The sequence below is a fragment of the Pelodiscus sinensis genome, chromosome 1 (assembly GCF_052426305.1).
Source record: "Pelodiscus sinensis isolate ZL-2025 chromosome 1, ASM5242630v1, whole genome shotgun sequence".
Classification (NCBI taxonomy): Eukaryota; Metazoa; Chordata; order Testudines; family Trionychidae; genus Pelodiscus; species Pelodiscus sinensis.
The window spans coordinates 328,028,790-328,049,831 of record NC_143052.1 but is presented as its reverse complement, the minus strand read 5'-3'; the positions used below and the strand labels follow the sequence as shown (position 1 = coordinate 328,049,831).

At 42.1% G+C, this 21,042-nt stretch overlaps 1 protein-coding gene across 6 annotated transcripts in view; it reads left to right on the top strand.

The window, feature by feature from the left end:
• Positions 1 to 20,583, top strand: part of CEP295 (centrosomal protein 295) — a 71,509-nt gene extending 50,926 nt beyond the window's left edge. For 4 of the 6 annotated variants that reach the window (XM_075919302.2, XM_075919300.2, XM_089775752.1 and 1 more), the window contains 8 exons: positions 240 to 402; positions 2,122 to 2,801; positions 4,327 to 4,500; positions 6,922 to 7,039; positions 8,552 to 8,755; positions 9,242 to 9,341; positions 15,966 to 16,065; positions 20,155 to 20,583. In XM_075919302.2, coding sequence (XP_075775417.2) covers positions 240 to 402; positions 2,122 to 2,801; positions 4,327 to 4,500; positions 6,922 to 7,039; positions 8,552 to 8,755; positions 9,242 to 9,341; positions 15,966 to 16,065; positions 20,155 to 20,193 — 1,578 coding nt within the window. In that variant the 3' untranslated portion in view covers positions 20,194 to 20,583. The remainder of the gene's footprint in view (positions 1 to 239; positions 403 to 2,121; positions 2,802 to 4,326; positions 4,501 to 6,921; positions 7,040 to 8,551; positions 8,756 to 9,241; positions 9,342 to 15,965; positions 16,066 to 20,154) is intronic. The other 2 variants (XM_075919301.2, XM_089775753.1) reach the window with 2 other exon arrangements.
• The last annotated feature ends 459 nt before the right edge of the window (positions 20,584 to 21,042 follow it).

Below are 21,042 nucleotides of genomic sequence, written 5' to 3'. Positions count from 1 at the left end.
GGTTTATATAAGGTTACAGTGTTTTGTGATTAGAAACTTAATCTTTTGACATTTATAGGATATATAATGGGCAGTTTGTGTTTTTATCTAAAATTGACAGTGCAGTTCATAGCTAAATAATTTGCTATTTGTGATGGAAAGAAAAGTTAAAAATTACTGTTGCAATTTTTCTCTTATTTCTGAGAATATTTAATCATGATCAATAACAAAACTCTTTACTGTGATTCTTATGCCACAAGAGTTTAGCCATCTCAACTCAAAGTCAAGACACGCCTGAATTTCCTCAAGCCACAACCTCTAGCTTGAAAACAAGTTACAATCTGCATTCTTGTCTCAATAGAAACAAGCTAAACAATACTACATCACAAGCAGAGGAATCAATTAAGGAACATGTTACTCTAGGTATGGATCTGTTTTTAATGTCTAAACACTAATATTTGTAGTTTGGTCACCTGCAATTGTTCTTTTGAAGTTAGTGTGACAGTGCTAGCTGTTAGTTATATACGCCATCTTTTTATAATGTCATAGCTCAGTTGTTTATTCTGTGCCCACATAGTATTGTTAAACAGCAGAGGGTCCACAGATGAGTTTTTTCAGTTTTTCTGCTTTGGGTAATATTCCCAGGAATTGCACAGTTCAGTTCTTTGCCTTCCCAGTGATTAAAATTCACTGACTTTGGTACATATGTTCTCAAAGGAAATATGTAATTTTTATATTCAGGCCACTCTGTAATGTGCATTGCTTATTTACTGATACAGTGCTCTCAAACAATAGGAAAAATATACTGTTCACTTTAAAAGCTGTGGACATCCATACTGTCTGTCTAACCTTGCTGTCTTTAGGTATTACAGAGCTCCAGATGCAGAATGTATGATGCTCAATAGCTAGACATAATGAAATTATTGAAGGATTGAATTTAAATTTTGTAATTTTAGCTTAAATCATTAATTTTGTTTAATTCTAATAAAGTCTCTCTCTCCAAAACCAATTATTTCAAAGTACTGAAAATACAACAAATAAAATTGTGACCTGCATTACTGTGGCCATTTTTAAAGCTGATCAATTTTTAATCTATTATCTGAAGTCTCTTTTTAATCAATGACTAATCTGAAAGTATTAGTTTTTCCTGTGACCTTCAGTTTTTTTGCTATTTCTGTTCACTGTGAGATGACTCCTTGTACAAGTAAAACTATAGATATTTTGCTTGTGTAAAGGCTTGCAGGATTTGGCTATAAGGAAATATTTTGAACGTCATCTGCGTATCACAAAATCTGTTTGTATGATGTGAATCTGTTTATCAGTTATGTCTTAACGTTACCACTTTGAGACACGGATTTGAAAGAATGTTTCTGTTAACTTCCAAATATTCTCAGTTAAAAAAAATAGAATAAAAAACCCTTATGAGACATAATTCCATTGTTGTAATATCTAAATGCCCCCTAAATATAATCTGTTTTGTGTGTACAGATCTTAAGGGAAATTGAAATGGGAGTAACCCACCTGCTGTAATTGGTCTTTATGGAAAACTTCAGGCCCTGTTCTGATTTGGATGCTTTCATCTGTTAATGTATACAGCACCAATATTTTTTTTCTTTTGAGAGGCCTAAATGCTAAGGATTTCTCATTAATAATGGCCTCCAAAGGCCAAATTCTCTGCTTGGTATAAATCAGTGCAGCTTCCTTGACTTCAGTGGTGCTGTGCCAGTTTATACCAGTGGAGGGTATGGTTCTAAACATTCAGGGAAAAAGACATGTTACTATGTCAAGAAATATATAAAGCTATTAGAGATAGTGTTTAAAAGAAACCAAAATTCTTCTGTATAACATACTTATGTAACAAGTATTTTTAAATTGTACTTTCATGTTTAATACTATTTGGATATTTGGCTATGTAGAAAGAATTTAATTCTGATACACCATATTGACATAAAACACCATAATATATTAATACATGTGAACATTATGTACTGGAATTAAATTACTGTATTTAAAACATTATGGCTATTTTACTATGCTTGTCTTAACTCTCTGTTGAAATGCATAAATAGCTACTTTCTACACTATGGCTTCTTTTTGAAAATAGTGTGTAGTTAGACTTTTCTGATAGTCTGGTTTTTCTAGCAGGTTCTGAAGAATCTTTTCACCCTCTTCACTTGGAATCTACCCTGAATGAGCACAGCCAGAGTACTGAACAACCCACAGGTCTTTGCATTGTATCTGAACAAAATTCTAAAATTAAAAAATCACAGAATGGGGCCTACATTTCACTTGTTGGAGACCAGTATGAGGAGCTAATGAGAAATATAGAGAACACTAATCTTCAGTCTTCAGTAGAAAATCTGCAGAGTCCAACTTCAAGTTCACTGGCAGAACAGGATTCATTTCACCAACTAATTACAACACAGGCTACAGAAAATGAGATTCTCTTGACTGAACGTTCAGTAAAAGAAGTTGTGGAACTGAGAGAAAAGAACTTGTGCTTTGAAGAATTACCTGTTGTGGCATCCACTAAGCACACTCAGCTTACTGAAACCCCAGTTCTTAGAAATGAAGCAAATAGGATTGTAGAAGGGGACCATTCGCAATGCAGTATAAATATATTGAATGAAGAGCAAAGCATTCTAGAAGTACAGATATCCTCTAGAATGCCTACAGAAATGGAGTCAAAAATTTTGGGCAGCCCTTCGCAAGTAGCTGTACTGCAAAATTGTTTGCCAGAAACACCCCAAAATCAAAATTCTCATTCAGTGATTACAATAAGTTCAGGCTCTCATACTTCACAAAGTCGTGTGCCAGTCTGGGTGAGTAAAGTAAAGATTTCACAAAGTAATTGTTAGCAAGTTAAATGCCATGCAGATTTCAGCCAGTTGTTTCAAACTTCTTTAGACTGTCATTTGAAAATTTTACAAAGTTCACTTTACAGTTTTAGTGTTTGACTTCTCAAAACTTGTATAATTTAATCTGAAATTATACTGATCCTAGTCATTTTAGATCTAGATTTTAATTGAGAAGGGATTAGCAATTATGGTAAAGGGTGATACAGTTAAAATGTTTAATTTAGTATTGTAAGAAAATAACAAAGCTGTGCTATAAATGTTGTTCCCATAAGGATCAAACAAAAACTACTTTTGTTTTCCAAAAACTAGCTTTCGGGATGTGACTGAAACAAAGAGCTTCAAAGGGATCTCACAAAACTGAGTGATTAGGCAACGAAGTGGCAGATACAATTCAGTGTTGATAAATGCAAATATATATTGGAAAACATAATCCCAAATATATAATAAAATGATATCTGAATTAGCTATTACCACACTCAAGAGACAGATCTTGGGGTTATTGTGGATATTTCTCTGAAAACATCCACTCAATGTACAATGGCAGTCAAAACAAACAGTGTTAGGAATCTTTAAGAAAGGGATACATAATACAGAAAATATCTTATTGCATCTTATCCATAGCACGCCCACATCTTGAATACTGTATAAATGTGGTCCCCTCATCTCAAAAACGAATAGTGGACTTGGAAAAGGTTCAGAAAAGGGCAACAAAATTATTAGGGGGTAATGACAGCTGCCTTATGAGGAGAGATTAATAAAACGGGGACTTTTCAGTTTGGAAAAGAAACAACTAAGGAGAGATATGATAGAGGTCTATAAAATCATGACTGATTCAGAGAAAGTAAATAAGGAAATGTTATTTAGTCTTTATAACACAAGAACTAGAGGTCATCAAAAACAAATTAATAAACAGCATGTTTAAAACAAACAAAGGAAGTATTTCTTCACACAACACACAGTCAACCTGTAGAACTTCCTGCCAAAGAAGGTTGTAAAGGCAAAAACTTTAACAGGTTAAAAAAGAACTAGATACATTCATGAAGAATCATCCCATCAATAGATATTAGCCAGGATGGGCAGGGATGGGATCTCTAGCCACTGCTTATCAGGGCTGGTAATGGATTACTTAATCATTACCTGTTCTGTTCATTCTCTCTGAGGCACCTGGCATTGGCCACTATCAGAAGATGAAACTTTGTCTGACTCAGTAAGGCCGTTCTTATGTAACTTACGTTCCAGTTTAGGAGAGGTGTGGAAGGGAGGCTTTGTACAATGGCAAATAAATATTTAAGTTGGATTGGTTTCCTTTGGAGTTCTGACTATATTTAAAAAAGTGGGGAGACCATTTTGTCTGAGGTATTTCTTTCACTGCGTGGAGCAGATTTTCTTATCTATATGTTGAACAGCCCTTTTCTTTTGGCAGGCTAACAAATGTTGCTGTTCAAGAAATACTGATTTTTACCTTGATGCTGTCTTCTGTGTTTTCTAGGAGACAGAGTCAGGGCAAGGTATTATGGAAGAACCTGAACTGACGCTGTTAAGCTCAAATGACGTCAGTATTGCAGAATCAGACTGTGAACACATTAGCCAAGAGAAAAAAAGAAAAAAAAAGTTGGATAGTCTGGCATATTCTGGTCAGACTGAACTTAAAAGTTGTTCTGAGGTAAATCTTGATTCTCTAATCATTTTGAGCCTGGTACTGCTGATATTTTTTGATTTAGTAAGTATAAGAAGAAACTTAAACATTTTAAAGGATATAATAGTATTTCAGATCTTTAGCATGTTTTGAGTTTTTCTGATTTGCAGATGTTTGAGCCCTTCAGTGGTAATGCCAAAGCTGGTAGATTGGACTAATGCAGAGAACTGAAACTCATTTCGTTTCCTTCACTTAGACCTCTGTAGCTCAGTTGAGATGGAGTACTCCAAAGTTCAAATTGTCAGGGGAACAGAAATGTCCTGACATTAATATTAAGGCTAAGCAGTAACCCATTCCTGGACGACTTGATGGGAAAAGCAAAAATCCTTTTATCTTACTAGAGAAAGGGAATCCCGGTATTGGATAGATGCATGCTTCAGAGTTATCTGCAGTTCTCAGGTAGACAAAAGAAGGTGGGCGAATTGCATTACTGCTGTAGTCTTCTATTATATAGGTTGTACCTTCCTGTCTCTGGCACCCTCGGGACCCGACTGGTCCCAGATAAGGGATTTTGCTGTACCAGAAGAGGTCATTTTTGGATTCCTGCCACTGGCCGCTGGCCTCCCAGCCAGCTCCCCACATCCTGCTGGCCCTGTCGACCTGCTGGGCAGCCTTCGCTGTCTTGACTCTGCCAGGCAGACTGGCACTGGGGCTCCCCCAGGCAGTGCCATGCGCTAGACAGCCCACTGCACTGTCGGCCCCACAGGGATCCTTACTGCTGGCCCTTCACCGGGACTCTCTGGTCTTGCAGCATCCATGCCGAAAACGTTGCTGGACCAGAGAATCCCAGTTAAGAGTGTTTGAACCTGTAAAAGTGGCGAGGAGTCCTGTGGCACCTTATAGACTAACTGAAGTGTTGGAGCATAAGCTTTTGTGGGCAAAGACCCACTTCATCAGATGCGTGCAGACTAACACGGCTACCCCTCTGATATTTGAACTTGTAGTATCCTTTGGTGTCTCTTTTTTGCTCAGATTAAATGAATGAGGTCCTCAAATGCCTGTGGGTAGTGAATGATTAAACCAATTGGCGTGAGTATGCTGTTTCAGTTCTGACTTCAGGCTGTCTTAGTCTAATGTAGGAAACAAAATGATTTGAGCTACTGTAGCAACTGTTCTACCCTCAGGATTTTTCAATAGCTCTCAAAATGTCCATGAGGATGCTAATGATAAAGTTGGGTTTTCTTTGACCTACATCATTCTGTCCTTATCAGATGCTCATATGTTGCCCACAAATTGTCCCTTGCCATTGCCAAACTCGACAAATAATGCCAGTTAGGATTAAACCATTCTGACAGTGGATGATAAGAAGGTAATTTATTCAAAGAAGATACCTTGTCTCAAGACTATGTGGATGATGGCAGTATAGTTGGTGCCAGCTAGTATTATAAAGGAGCACTTGTATAGAAGGTCACCTACATTCAAATTAATATCCTTATTCCAGGAATTGTGACAATAATTCAGTTACAAAGGGCATAGCTCCTGGGTCATGAAGGTGGCTTTCAAGAAGCAATTAGATTCTGGAAGAGTTTGAGAAATAGACAGTTGTGGCAGCATTGTGAAATAACATCTGAGAATAGAAGGAGAAAAAACTGTGTGAGGGTATGTCTAGACTACATCCCTCTGTCGCCAGAGGGATGTAAATTAGACATACCGACATTGCAAATGAAGCGGGGATTTAAATATTCCAGGCTTGATTTGAATAAAAATGGTCGCCGCGTTTTGCCGGGTCAGCATTTTGTCTGCAAAAAGCGGCTGTCAAGACGGATCGGGCGACAAAGAAAGCCTTTGTTAACTGATCCCTTATGCCTCATAAAACGAGGTTTACAGGATCGGCCAACAAAGGCTTTCTTTGTCGCCCAATCCCTGTCTTGACAGCTGCTTTTTGCAGACAAAATGCTGACTTGGCAAAATGTGGCGGCCATTTTTATTCAAATGAAGCGCAGGATATTTAAATCCCCGCTTCATTTTCAATGTTGGTATGTCTAATTTACATCCCTCTGGCGACAGAGGGATGTAGTCTAGACATACTCTGAGATAGCATAAGGGAGCTAGAGATGGAACAGGAAGAAAAGCAAACAGGAAGAAAAGCAAAGTAAATGAGGGGAAACTGCAGAGTCCTAAAAGCAAAAATAAGAAATTTGAACTTCGTGGGGAAGGCACAGCTTTTTTGTTAATTTTATTTAATAAAATGGCTTTTAGTGCCAAGAGCCTGGCTGTTGTGTGCTAAATAATTTTTCTTGCATCTGTGCTAATAATGAAAGATGTAATTCCATTCACTCCTTAATTGTTTGCTCTTTGACAAAAATAGAGCTGCATTAATATTACTTCACTAAAATAGATGCGTGTTCTAAGTACATTTTACCAATCCATTCTTCTGTCTTGGAACAGGGGAGAGAATTTTTGCCTTTAAACCCAGAAGCAGATTACTCGGTTTCCATGCTTCCTGACTGCTCTGCAATAGCTCAGACTCCTAATGAGGATCAGTCTCTGTTACACCAATCTGCAGGTACTCGTGTGTAACTTCTGTACATTCAATCACACACTATCTAACATCCCTACCTTTCATGTACAAGGATGTCAAGTATCAAGTAAATGAGTAATCGTTTACTTGATATAATTTGTATCCAGCACATGATTAGTCAGTAAAGGGCTACTGCAGCTCTGCAGTTTAAACGTAGTAGGAGCTGGGCATGCAGGCAGTCCAGCTCCTACTCATTAAACTGCAGAGTGAGAGTAGGTTTGCACCTGGCGCGAGTTTCAGTCCTGACTCGCACTAGCTCCCATGCTGTGGCTCTGCCTCCCATGCCCCTTTCTTCCCCATACCACGGGGACGATGCTGTGGAGAACCAGCTTTTAAGCTGGCTCCCCCAGCACCAGCTCCTGCTTCCCTGCCCCCCTTGATGCCTCTGATATAGTCAACTCGACTACGTGATAAGCCTGGGCTTTTACTACCCAATAAGAGTATTTGACTACTCTTTTACATCCCTAGTTGTGTAACTGCATCAAATTTTAGCAGTTACAGAACTATTAGATAGTCCCTGGAAGCAGGACTGGCAGTCAGTGCACTCCTTGCTCCGCTTCCAGCTCCACTCCCGGGGAGTCCCCTGCCACCTCGCACTACTGCCTCTCTGTCAGAGGCAGTAGCACAGAGTAGCAGGCGGGAGATGGTCTGCAAGGGGAGCTGGTTTAAAAATCGGCTTCCTGCACAGACTGGCTGCTGCCCCGCACTGCTGCTTCTGATATAGAGACAGCAGCGCAGGGTGGCAGCAACCTCTGTCTTGAGGGGGAGGTGTCCAAGTGCCCCATGGACAGAAGCTTTTGCACAGCAGCAGCCCCTGTCCATGGGGAGCTCTCTCCATGGGATGCCAGAGCAGCCTCCCCTGCCACCGCCCCGACTCTACCCGCATGCTGCTGCCTCTAATAGGCAGCCTCCCCTCCTGCCCCCTTCACCCTCTGTAGGAGGCTGCAAGTGGAAGCAGGTGGGTTCACAGAGCCAGCACATGGACAGCAGCAAAGAGGGGGCACAGAGGCAACGAGAGAGAGGGTGGGAATGTGTGTAGTAAGCAGGATTAGCTAATAATCCCAGGTTTATCAGTTAATCGTGTAGTCCTCTAATGAAGGGTGTCTAGTACACTTTGGGTAATTATTAAAATAAGTATCCTCTGACAAGCTAGGTATTAGAACTATAAGCAGTATGAAAGACGGAATTGGACAAACTCTGCCTGGTGCTTTTGAGTGTTTGTAGTTTGGACCCTAGTGTTTATAATAAGATGTAATAACAGATGTAGAAAATATACAATTATATATACGTGATGGTTAGCTTTATTATAAATGTAGGAACTGTACATCTGAATTACTGTTTTAGTAAATTTCTTAATTCTCCAACCTGGTTCAATCCATGAAAATAGTAAAGCTCATTTTTTGGATGGTTATCTATATTAATAGGTTTCTGCAGGTGATTATCTTATCAGTGATAAAATCAGAAGTGCTGAGACTGACCTTTCCTCCTCCTTCACAGTCATGTTGTTAGAGTTCACATCCACACCGTGTACTTTACAAGAATCGTTTTTAAAGAGAAAAAAAAACTTTATCCAGAAGTCCTCTAAAAGAGTGGAAGAAATAAAAAATAAAGAGAGACATTCTGAAAAACCTCAAGCTATGTTGTTTCAAAGGGAAAAGGCTAAAAGATTTCATATGCTGAAGGAGCATTCTCCTACTTCTGGTACGTTTCATTTGGAAGTAGAATAAAGCATTATGGATTCTTCCTGTAATTATTCTGTAAAACAGGATGGATTCTGTTGTTCTTGGATCTTTGCTCTTGAAGATTAGGATATTCTGTCACAGGGTTTTCACATTTTTTCCCTGCCTGGATCTCAAAAGAAGAAAGTCTGCCCCATAGAATCCATTCTGCCAGCCTTTTGTTTTTCAAACTTGTTTTCTCTGAAATAGGAAATGTGATTTAATCTCTGTTGTTTTTGTTTCAGATCTTACTACCTTTTGAGACTAGTGTTCATTGGGCTTTTTTTTTTTAAACTGATATCTGTCAATCATGAAAAACAATTTTGTAGAAGGCATAAACTTGTCCTGCTAAAAATTATATAGTGCATACTTCCACTATTTACTTCATTGTCACTGATCTGTATGATCTGATCTTTGGCCTCCTAGTTTCATTTTTAAAGTTTTAAAGACTATTTTGTTTAATACAAAGGTACAGTTGTCAATCAGTTGAAGAAAGTGGGGGAAGTGAAAGTTTGCTCTCCAGAGGAGAAAAGGTCTGATGATGTTGAAATACAGCAGCGCACTTTAAGGTATTGTGTGAATATAGTTAGGATAAATTAGACTAATGTAAACTACTTCTGTTTCTGAAGTAATACTACTTGCAGTAATATAGAGCCTTAATTTTAGCAGTGGTTATCTAGATTAATCTCTTATTTATTTCCCAGACCCGTAGACAAAAATTAAATGAATTCTCATGGAGACTCATGAGAAAAAGGTTTTGTGCTTTTTGTTGTTGGGAGTTGCGTGGTAGGAAACTGGTATAAAGAAGGAATTTGTCTTTGTGCCTGATTGCCAGAGACACTGGGATTTTTTTGCTGCCTTCCGCAATGTGGGACATAGTTCAAACCAGCAAATGACCTAGAGTAAATGGTAGCTTCCCCGTAACTGGAAGTCTTGACATCAGGTTTTGAGGACTTCAGTAACTCAGTCATGGGCCTATTACAGGGGAAAGGGGGCACGGTTTTGTGGCTTCTAATGGCTCAGTAGTTCTGACTAGAAGATCATGCTGGTCTCTTCTGACCTTAAAATCTGAGTCTGAATCTATCCAATTCAGGCTTAATCATTTTCACCTTTATTTATAAAACTTCAGGTATAGATGATGAGTAAGATAAAATAGAGACCCAAGTTACCAAATTCTGAGCTACCAAGAAGTTCTCCTGTATTTTATGGTGATCATCACTGTTGCCTGATCAAAGATTGCTTATGAATTTCCAGTTACCACCTTTAGGGTTGACAGGTCCTTTGTCCCAGGATCAGGCCCGGTATGCAGTTTTTCTATGGTTGGGAACCCTGAAGTGTACAAATGGAACACACACACTATAGCAGTTGTCTCCAGCCTTTTCAAGCATGAGATCACTTTTGAATTTAAGTGCAAGCCAAGATCTACCTCAAACCCAAATACCCCCTTACACTGCCTCCTTCATGCCCCTTCTCCAAGGCCCTGCCCCTGCTCACTCCATCTTCCCTCCCTCCCTTTCACCAGGCTGGGATAGCGGATTGGGTTGCATTCTCTGGTCTTGGATTAAAGGATTTGGAGTGTGAGAGGGGGCTCTGAGCTGAGCTTGGGGCAGGCAGTTGGGATGTCAGGGGGCGTTCTAGGTGCAGGCTCTGGGAGAATGTTTGGATACTGGGAACTTAGGGCTAGGGTAGGGACTGGGGGTGCAGAAGGGGGATCGTGACACGGGTAGGGTTTCAAGATGTGGGCTCCAACTGGGCACCTCTTACCTCAGGTAGCTCCTGGATTGTGGTACCATCCCAAAAGCAGCCAGCAAACTCCCTCCCAAATCCTAGTCCCCCTTGTCCTGCTCTGTGGAGATAGGATACAGGGTGGAAGAGGGGGCATCTTGACATCAGCACCCCTTTTCTTCCTCCCCTGCCCTGCACAGCGAGCAGGAGGCTCTCGGAGGTGGGGGGAGGCAGCTCCAAGGCAAAGGGCAGGAGGTGCACAGAAATAGGCGGGAGAGGCAGTTGAAGTGCCAGCACCTCGATAGCCTCTTGGCCAAACCAGTCAGGATCAGCTGTCAGAGGCTTCAAGATCTACCAGTAGATCCCGATCTGCTGGTTGGTAAACACTGCACTATAGGAACTATTCTATATTTTCAAATATAGTCTCTTCATACATTTAGCACAGTCACAAACCACCCAATTCCCTAAGATAAATAGGGAATGTACATCTATATTTCTATACATATACTCACATTATTCCTTCTAGAATAACCTGAAGTGTTAGCCATCATCTTCATCATCACCTGCGGCCATCATTCTGGCACTTCCCTAAGGACTGCATCTCCTACTACAATACCTAGGCTGGGATGCCACTTTTATCATATGTTACTCTGATGCTATGTTTGATGTATATTCTGTAGGGGGTGTGTTCTTTTTTCTTTATTTGTATTTCCTCCCCTTACTAATAAAGTATCTTTTTCCAATAGGTCTGTATATCATTGATCTCAACTTATTATATATGTCAGTTTGTTACCATGGGCCTTTTGTGGTTGTCTATCACATTTATTGTTTCTGTCCTACTCAGTTATTCAGTCTGGTCTCAACCAGTTATTTTGGGTTTTTCTAAATAACAATGTACCTGCTAAGTTGTTCTTTGTGTAGTGTCCCCGTGGGTGCTCCACACTAGGGGTACGTCTAGACTACATGCCTCTAGTGACAGAGGCATGTAGATTAGACTACCCGGCATAGGAAAATGAAGTGGCAATTTAATTAATCGCCGCTTCATTTAAATTTACATGGCTGCCGTACTGAGCCAATCCGCTGTTTGTCGGCTCAGCTCAGTAGTCTGGATGCTCTGCAGTCAACATCAAAGGCATTTGTCAACCTCCCAGGTATGCCTCATTCCAGGCATACCTCCGCCTGAGGATGATTTTGTTTGAAAAGACTCTACAGCCTACAGAGGAACACGGGAAACCGCAGCAGGAACACGCACACCCTCCCCCCTGCCACCCAAAGCTGTAACAAGGCAGAGAGCCTCACCTTCACTCTCTCTCCTACTTCCTCCTCCCTGAAAAGCAGGGGAGAGACACATGGAAGTACGAGGACCCCTGCTAATAAAGCAGTGGGAAGATCCTCGCATTCCGCACCGGGACCAGTGTGCACTGCTTCCAAGCGGTCCCAGGAACACTCTAAACACCCGGCTGGCACTGCTTCAAACTGTGGCACTATTGAAAGCTCTGGCACCACTGAAAGCGGCGGCACCGCTTAAAGCCTCAGCACCACAACACAAGAAACCCCATACATCTAAGCCGGCACTGGCTACAACTGTGCCCCAGATCTCCACACTGCCACCGGCAGCAGACAGTGAGAAACATCCTGATGAGGCTGCTACAGAACAGCCCCAGGCAGCATCTGACACTCGCAGCCGGCAACAGCATTCATGCCTGCCTCCCACTGACTGCTCACCTGGGAGGTCTTTAGCAAGAGAGTCCCCTCCCAGGTCTATATCTCCAATGTCCTTTCAATGCGCTTCCTTACCTGATGATTACCGGCACGTGATATATTCTTTGAGGTACGCATCGCCAAGGAGGTCTCGCTCTTACTACTATAGGGCTGGACCACAACAAAGCCCATGGCACTCCTACTGGCCTTATCTACCCCCACCTTACCCACCACAATGGGGGCCTGGGATTGCTGGGACCCATATAGACACTGGTCCTCAGTCCACTCCACACCATCCTGAAGGAGCCTGCCTCAGCCACAGGGCCCTACCTCCTGGAACACACGCAGAGGAGGAGGAACAAATTTCAGACAACAAATCAGACATTCACTCAATAAATATCACACACTCTGACAATCTAAGTGCCCAACAAGACAACTTGATTATACCATCAGATACCCTAGCGATTGATGACCTCAAACAATTTCAAGAATTATTCAAAAGAGTAGCAACAAGTCAACATGTCTCCCTCCAAGAAGTACAAAAGAAACAACACCACCTGCTAAAGAACCTGCATCCTACATTACATAGCAAGATTGCCCTACTAATAGACGAGGCAATCATGGAAACTTCAGAGGATCTGTGGAAGACACCCACATCCATTCAACCAACTAATAAGAAGATTGACAAAGTACTTCGTTCCACCAAAAGACAATGTTTACACATCCACAAGCAAACTTGACTTTCTGTTTACACATCCACAAGCAAACTCTTTAGTTGTCGAATCGGCACAGCAAAGAGCAAAGGACTGGCAACACAGACAAGGACCTTAAAAAGCTAGACTTATTTGGCAAGAAAATATACTCCTCTTCCACCCTACAACTAAGAGTATCAAATTATTCTGCTCTCATAGCAAATCATGATTTCGACAGTTATTTGAAGTTAGAACTGATACCACATCTTCCTGAGTCCAAAAGACCTATCTTGAAAGCGAAAGTCCATGAAGCCAGGCGATGGCTCGCACCACTCTTCAGACTCCAGTGGATGTTGCTGACACTGCAGCCAGAACTACAGCTATGGTGGTAGTGATGTGCATAACTTCTGGCTACAGTTATCCGGAGTTCCCCAGAGAACTTCAGCCCGAAGTAGAAGACTTGCCATTTGACAAGCAAAAATTATTTGCCGCTTCTACAGATGAAATGCTCCACAACAGTAAGAATTCAAAAACCACACTTCACATGTTGGGCTGTACACACGCATTACAAAGGCAGATGGTACATCCCATATAACACATATGGACAATACAACCGACCAGAGAGGCCCTATGAAGACACCAGGCTGAAACAACGACTTCGGAGGAGGTGCCGTAACCAGGGCCACCCACCAACTACTCAATCCTCTAAGCAGCAAATTTGAAGATGTGGTTGAGGGTCTGCAAGACCTCCCTCATGATCTAGCAACAACACAACATGGCCACCTTTTTAACCCACAGTTTACTGCTTTTCCTTCCACAGTGGGAATCTATAACATCAGACTCACAGGCTGGGGCGGCTCCTGTGAGACCCAGGGCAGTTCCAAATTGAGGGGCAGGTTTGAGTGGGGAGGAAAAAAAATCACTTCCACGGCCACCTCTCCTAGTTCGTTTCCTCTCCGGCAGCCTCCCCGAGGTGCTTCAGCAGGGAGGGTGACTGAACCTGGAGACATGCATTACTCCCACCCCCGCCAGCAGCTCAGTACAACTTATCCCCGTTGCCCCTTGCCGTGGCTCTGCGGAGAGGAGCTAAAAGGCGGTGAAGTGGCACAATAAGCTTTGCACAAAAAGAACCGCCCCTGCCCCCCCGGATCAGTGATGTAGTGGCGGGGGGGAGGGTTGCCCCCGAGCGCCATGCTAGAGGGGCGCTGGGATGGGATGGGAGTGCACAGCCATACACAGTGAGCCTGGCACTGGTGGGCCACTTGCTCCCTGCAGAAAGCCACCAAGGCAGGGCCGGGCGGCGGAAGCAGGGCCTTCAAAGGTAGGGTTACCGTATTTCCTGTGCCTGGCTCTGGGGAAGGGGCAGTGGGTTAGAGCGGGGGACCTGAGCGTGCCTGGCTCTGGAGGTACTTATAATTTTGTTTTTAAAAGGGGGGTACTTTATTTTAAAAAGTTGAGAAACACTGCTCTATCTTACCGCCATCTATCTAGGTGAAAGACCCCGAATATATGTGAGTTAACTGTACTATCTGGATGAAAGCTCCCAGACAAAAATACTAACTTTGCCTTAACTCAGTTTTTAGGAAGTGGCCTGTAAGTCTCTTGTGTTACAGCCAAGCTGCCAGTATAAACCTACTGTAACTCATTATAATCAGGGCTCGACAATCTATGTAATCTACTTGCCCATGGCGAGTAGATTACAACTCGGAAGAGCCAGGTTCGGACGATCTGCGCATGTGCAGATCGCCGGACAGCGCGGCTGGCAAGCGGGTCTCGCTGCAGCTCAGCAAGCCCTGATTATAATAAACCTATAATCAAAACCATAAGGCAATAATAAATGTATATATCTATAGGCAAGGAAGCAGGTTAGTTCTATAGGTTACATCGCCACCTCCAATCCCTGGTCTGATCTGTCAGGCTACTTCCTCCCTCCAGTTTCCGCTCAAGTATTTCTCCAGTTTGGTGCTACCTCTATCCCTTCACTTGCACTCTTATACTTGTCTTTGTTACATATATATGAATTTAATTATTCTCCAGTCAGCACTAAGTGTTCTTATGTAACAGGGATATACCCAGGAATGGGTCAGGGCCCACCCACTTAACATACAGGCCCAGCTGCCCCTAGTCCTCTGTCTGCTCCCACTGGCGCGCAGGGGCTTGCCCTTCTCCAGCTGGTGCTCCAGCTGGACCAGGGGAGACGGCTTGGGGGCTTGCCTTGTTCCACTCACCTCATGCTCCTGCTAGGAAGCGGGGTTGTGGGCTTGCAAGCCTCCATGCCCTGACCCCGCTCCCAAGTAGGAGCACCAGGTGCACAGACCAGGGCAAACTCCTGGAACCTAACCTCCCTCCCGCCAGCATGCAGATCAGGGCAAGTCCCAATGTACTGACCCTGCCTGCCAGGCCCTCCTGTCAGGGAGGCGGAGCAAGGAGGGCAAAATGGGTGGGGATTGGGAGGGGCACATTCTTATAGCACCCCAGGGCAGATCATCTATCCCTCCCCCTCTTCCAAGGCCAGCTTGGGGGAGGGCGGCATCACTCTTATTTCCTCCCTCCCTCTCCCCCCCCTCCCTCCCCCCGACATCATTGCCCACCTACCTGTCCCAATCTGGCTATGCCACTGTTCTGTAATGCACACAGTATGCATGTGTAAGCTTCAATTTACACAACTTTTTCTGTTTATACAGTTGTCATGTGGTCCTTAATTTTCCCAGTAAACATTACTTTTAGCATTACAAGGCTGTACGTTTATTACACTAACTTTTCCTTGTACCAAAAATCTAATGCAACATATTCCATGAACAAAACATAACCTTTTATCTAGCTAGCAGTAGCTTTATTTAATCTGACCTATGTAAGAGGGAAAAAAATGGCAAAACAACTCTCGTGCTAGGGAAAGTTAGGCCAAGACCTAACTGTTGCTGCATCTGAGCTCATTCGCTATCCGTAATTATAAATTATTTCTGTTAAAGTTAGTGAAAAGAGTTTTGACATAGTCAGTGTCAAACTCTTTTTCCCTTTCTGTGGTCTGTTTGAGTTGTTACAATTGAAATAAACACATTTTTTATTGTTTGGCAGACTTTATAATCAACTAGCTGAAGTGAAAAGCAGAAAGGAAGAGAAATCAAGACAAGAAACCTATGCTAAAAACAGGGAAAAGGCCAAAGAGTTTCAAAAGGTAACTGCATGTGGTAAAGTATCTTCAACCTCTTGGCCTAGCATTTCCCTATTTTAATGCCTGTTGTTTTGAGCAGTTCTAATTGTACTGAACAATCTAATCTGTGCAGTCCCTTTTTTTGATGAGCCTGCTATCTACATAGTATTGCTAAAAACTGGAGTTCATCTGAAGATTTGGATCTTACGTTTTGAATAACTACTTGCAGCAACTTTTGAAAATATTGTAAGCATAGTTGGTAGTACCATCAGTTAAGGTTGTCTGAGATTTTCTATTATAAGACACCCATTTTCAATTGCTTATAATAACTGTTTGGCTGAAATTGTTCATTTTCTGGTGTAACCCTCTTGCTAAACAAAAAAAAAATTAACTTGTCAGTCAAAACCTTTCAGCTGTTTCTGAGAATGAGACTAGAGGAAAATATCATTTTGACATGTTAAAACCCTAGTTACCTTTTCTTTAAGAAGTTCGAGTAGCTTCGTGATTTTAGAGTAGGGACTCAATTTGGTAGGAGCATGGTTTTTGAGTTAGCCAATTGTCATTCTAGTGAAAGGTCACCCAAAAGTAGCCAAGTTTGATAAGTTGTTTGATAAGTACCAAACTTGATAATCTGTGGGGAGTGTTTACCAAGGTCTTTTTTAATGAGCTGGTGGTACCATGTACTTTCAAGTTATGACCAGTACCAATTCCTGTTCTATACCTGGACCAATTGGTGTTTTGCTCTCAGCCCTGTTCATGCTACGTTCTATAAGCAGGGGCCAGCCTGCTTTGTTTTAGGCCTTCATCTTACTACATGACTGTCATGTCTGCTGAACAGAGTCAATTTCAAATATTTACACAATTTGCAACAGTCTTCTCCACACTCACCTGAAAAGTGATTCTGTTTCTGAGAATAAAATTGTCAATACCTTCAGAAATGATGTTGGTCCCTCTCTGGAGCTTTGCATGACACCCAGTGACCCTAACATAACTGCCTAACTGGTACTTATTGCCTCCTTGTTAGGACCATGCCATAAGTACATGCAGTTTCTTTCATCTGCTGTCGAGGATGCTACCAAGGCAAAGTTTGAACTTGCATTAGGACTGGAAACAGAGGAACTTCCAAGTGTTGGGGCTGAACTGAGAGGTGCTGAGCCAGATCAGCCAACAAAGCCAGCGCCAAAGAAAAAGACAAGTGGCATGCTGATGCTTCTAAGTCATGGGTTCCCAAACTGAGGGGCGTGCCCCCCTGGGGGGAGGGGCAATGCAACCCAGCCCACCCTCCCCCATCAAGTTTTGCTGCCCCAGTCAGTTCCTTTTTTTTCTCCCTCTCCTCCCCCCCCCCCCCCCCCAGCAAGTTTTGCTTTGCTGGGGGGGTGGGGGGTGTCTGAGGGTTTTTCAAAAAGGGGGCGTGATGCCGAAAAGTTTGGGAACCACTTTTCTAGGTGAAGGTTACACTGAAAAGGATCCTGATGAGGACAATACTGTGGAAAATGAACTAGATAATTACTTCAGGGAGCTTTGCCCTTCATTGGAATGCAGTCCACTGAAATGGTGGAAGATGAATGCCCCACGTTTTCCAAGGCATGAAAACTAGCAAAGAGTAACCTGTGCATTCCAGGAACCTCTGTGCCTTCAGAACATGTTTTCTGGCACTGGCCTTACTATTAATTGGCTTTAGTCCAGGCTGAGACCAGACCATGTAATCATGTTATTTTTTCTTAACAAAAGTAAAAAATAGAATTGCAAGTGTAAAGTGATGTGTTGTGGTTTTTGATTTGGACAGCTCAGGGATACTATGCACAACAGACCAGCTGACCCCTGGCTCCAGGTGGCGCTGCCTCTTCAAAATGCAAAAAGGGGCAGCACCTCACAGCTGAACCAGGGGGCAGTGCTGCAGCTGTGTGGCGCTGCCCTTTGAAGTGCCCACTCTTCCCCCCTCCTTTGTTGCTGGGGGGTTAATTAGTTGACTGACTATCCGATAAGCATTTGCTTATCAGATAGTCGACTAGTCTTTAACATCTGTTTCGGTCTTCACCGAGAAGTCTGGAGGTGTGCCTAACGTAGTGAATACAAGCAGAGAGAGGGTAAGTTTAGAAGATAGGATACACAAAGAACAAGTTAAAAATCACTTAGGAAAGTTAGATGTCAGCAAGTCACCAGGTCCTGATTAAATGCATCCCAGGATACTCAAGGAGCTGATAGGAGGTATCTGAGCCTTTAGCTATGATCTTTGAAAAATCATGGAAGACTGGAAAAGGGCAAATATTGTGCCCATCTATAAAAAGGGGAATAAAACCAACCCAGGAAACTACAGACCTGTCAGTTTAACTTCTGTCCCAGGGAAGATAATGGAGCAGGTAATTAAGGAAATCATATGCAAACACTTGGAAGGTAATAAAGTGATAGGGAATAGCCAGCATGGGTTTGTGAAGAACAAGTCATGCCAAACTAATCTGATAGCTTTCTTTGATAGGATAACGAGCCTTGTGGATAAGGGAGAAGCGGTGGATGTCATATACCTAGACTTTACTAAGGCATTTGATACGGTCTCGCATGATATTCTTATTGATAAACTAGGCAAATATAACTAAGATAGGGCCACGATAAGGTGGGTGCATAATTGGCTGGATAACGGTAGTCAGAGAGTTGTTGTTAACGGTTCTAAATCCTGCTGGAAAGGGATAACAAGTGGAGTTCCTCAAGGGTCTGTTTTGGGACCCGTACTGTTCAATATCTTCATCAATGATGTAGATATTGGGATAGAGAGTACGCTTATTAAGTTTGCAGATGATACCAAACTGGGTGGGGATGCAACTTCTTTGGAGGATAGGGACATAATTCAAAATGACCTTAGCAAGTTAGAGAAATGGTCAGAGGTAAACAGGATGAGGTTTAATAAAGAGAAATGCAAAGTGCTCCACTTAGGAAGGAACAATCAGTTCCATACATACAAGATGGGAAGCGACTGTCTAGGAAGGAGCATGGCGGAAAGGGATCTAGGGGTCATAGTGGACCACAAGTTGAATATGAGTCAACAGTGTGATGCTGTTGCAAAAAAAGCAAATATGATTCTAGGTTGTATCAACAGGTGTGTTGTAAGCAAAACTCGTGAAGTCATTCTGCTGCTCTACTCTGCACTAGTAAGGCCTCAGCTGGAGTACTGTGTCCAGTTCCGGGCGTCACATTTCAAGAAAGATGTGGAGAAATTGGAAAGGGTGCAGAGAAGAGCGACAAGAATGATTAAAGGTTTAGAGAACATGACCTATGAAGCCAGGCTTCATGAACTGGGCTTGTTTAGTTTGGAAAAAAGAAGATTAAGGGGGGACATGATAGCGGTTTTCAAATATCTAAAAGGGTGTCACAAGGAGGAAGGCGAAAATTTGTTCCTCTTGGTTTCTGAGGACAGGACAAGGAGTAATGGGCTTAAAGTGCAGCAGGGGAGGTTTAGATTGGACATTAGGAAAAAAATCCTAACTGTCAGGGTGGTCAAATATTGGAATAAATTGCCAAGGGAGGTGGTGGAATCTCCCTCTCTGGAGATATTTAAGAACAGGTTGGATAGACATCTGTCAGGGATGGTGTAGACGGAGCTTGGCCCTGCCTTGAGGGCGGGGGGCTGGACTCGATGACCTCTTGAGGTCCCTTCCAGTCCTATTATTCTATGATTCTATCTTTAATCATAACTCCCTCTCCTGCACCCCATCCACCATCCCTGACCCCCATGTCCTCCATAGAACTGCAGCCCTTGATCACTTATCAAAATCTTAGAGTGGCCCCCAATGAAAATTATTGCCCACCCCTGAATTAGAGCATGTACTTCCTGACTTTCTGGAATGGGGAATAATAATAATATTTACTGTGCTTGTTCCATTATTTACATAATATTGCCTGGTGCCAATATACACTGATGTATTTGAGCATTCTGAATACCATTTTTTAAATATCTCATTGTCTGCCTAATCCAATCTGCTGTAGTGGCATGTATTCAATACTGCATTGAATCTTAATGCCTTCCCTATTAAGCTTTTAACTTATTCATACAACTGTTATTTAGGAACTTCAAATCTAAATCGATTTGCTAGATACTTAAGCATCTGTTTTTGCTTACAGAAAACATTGGAAAAACTACGAGCCAAAAAGACTCCTTGAACACCAGATCCTTTAAGAGACTTCTGGGAATAAAAGAAGTGCTTGACTCCTTTCTCAGGTCAATCCAAGAAACGTATCAGAAGGCCAGAGTCACATTAAGCAATACCATTATGTAACTAATGTACTGAGTTTTTATATAGGTGAAAAATTGATAATTTAAATAATGTAGCAACCTAGAGTGTATTCCCAAGATTTGAGTGATAACCACTACCCAAGCTTCCCTAATTGCAGATTTAGTCTGCCAGTTTAAACTCCATTTCTACTTGTATTATGACTCAGATTAACCAGCTCTAGATTATTGTACAAAAGCTTTTTTAATTGAGGAAGGTCTGCACTTAAAAGTGAAGAGTAAGGTGAATCTTTTTAATAAAGTTTTGTAATGAAACCTGGGATTTATGTGCAAGTGTCTATTTTATTGGAAAATCAAAGGATGCAATTTTCGCATTTGCGTAGTCCCTATTGATTTAAAATGATGGATGCAAACACCCTTTCAATGACACTTCAGGGGAGAATATTTCAAAAATGGAAATGGTGGTTAGGCCTATTACTGTTAATTTCAATGGGAATTAAGCTGCCATTTTTATCTTTGAAATTTTCAACTTAGACTCTTTAATGCCTCTTGGTTTTGAAAATCTTACCAACTGTGTTTTACTGAAACTTGAGTCCTGTGATACAGAATGGTAAACAGTATACTCTGGAAAGGCTGTAGGGGAGCTATGCTTAACCACACTTCCCTGAAAAGAAAACAACAAGTACTATAGGACTGTCTTGATGAAGCCAGACATTCAAAGTTAACTTAGATTTTTAGATGACTAACTACAGGAACAAACTTTCTAAGAAAACTGCCAG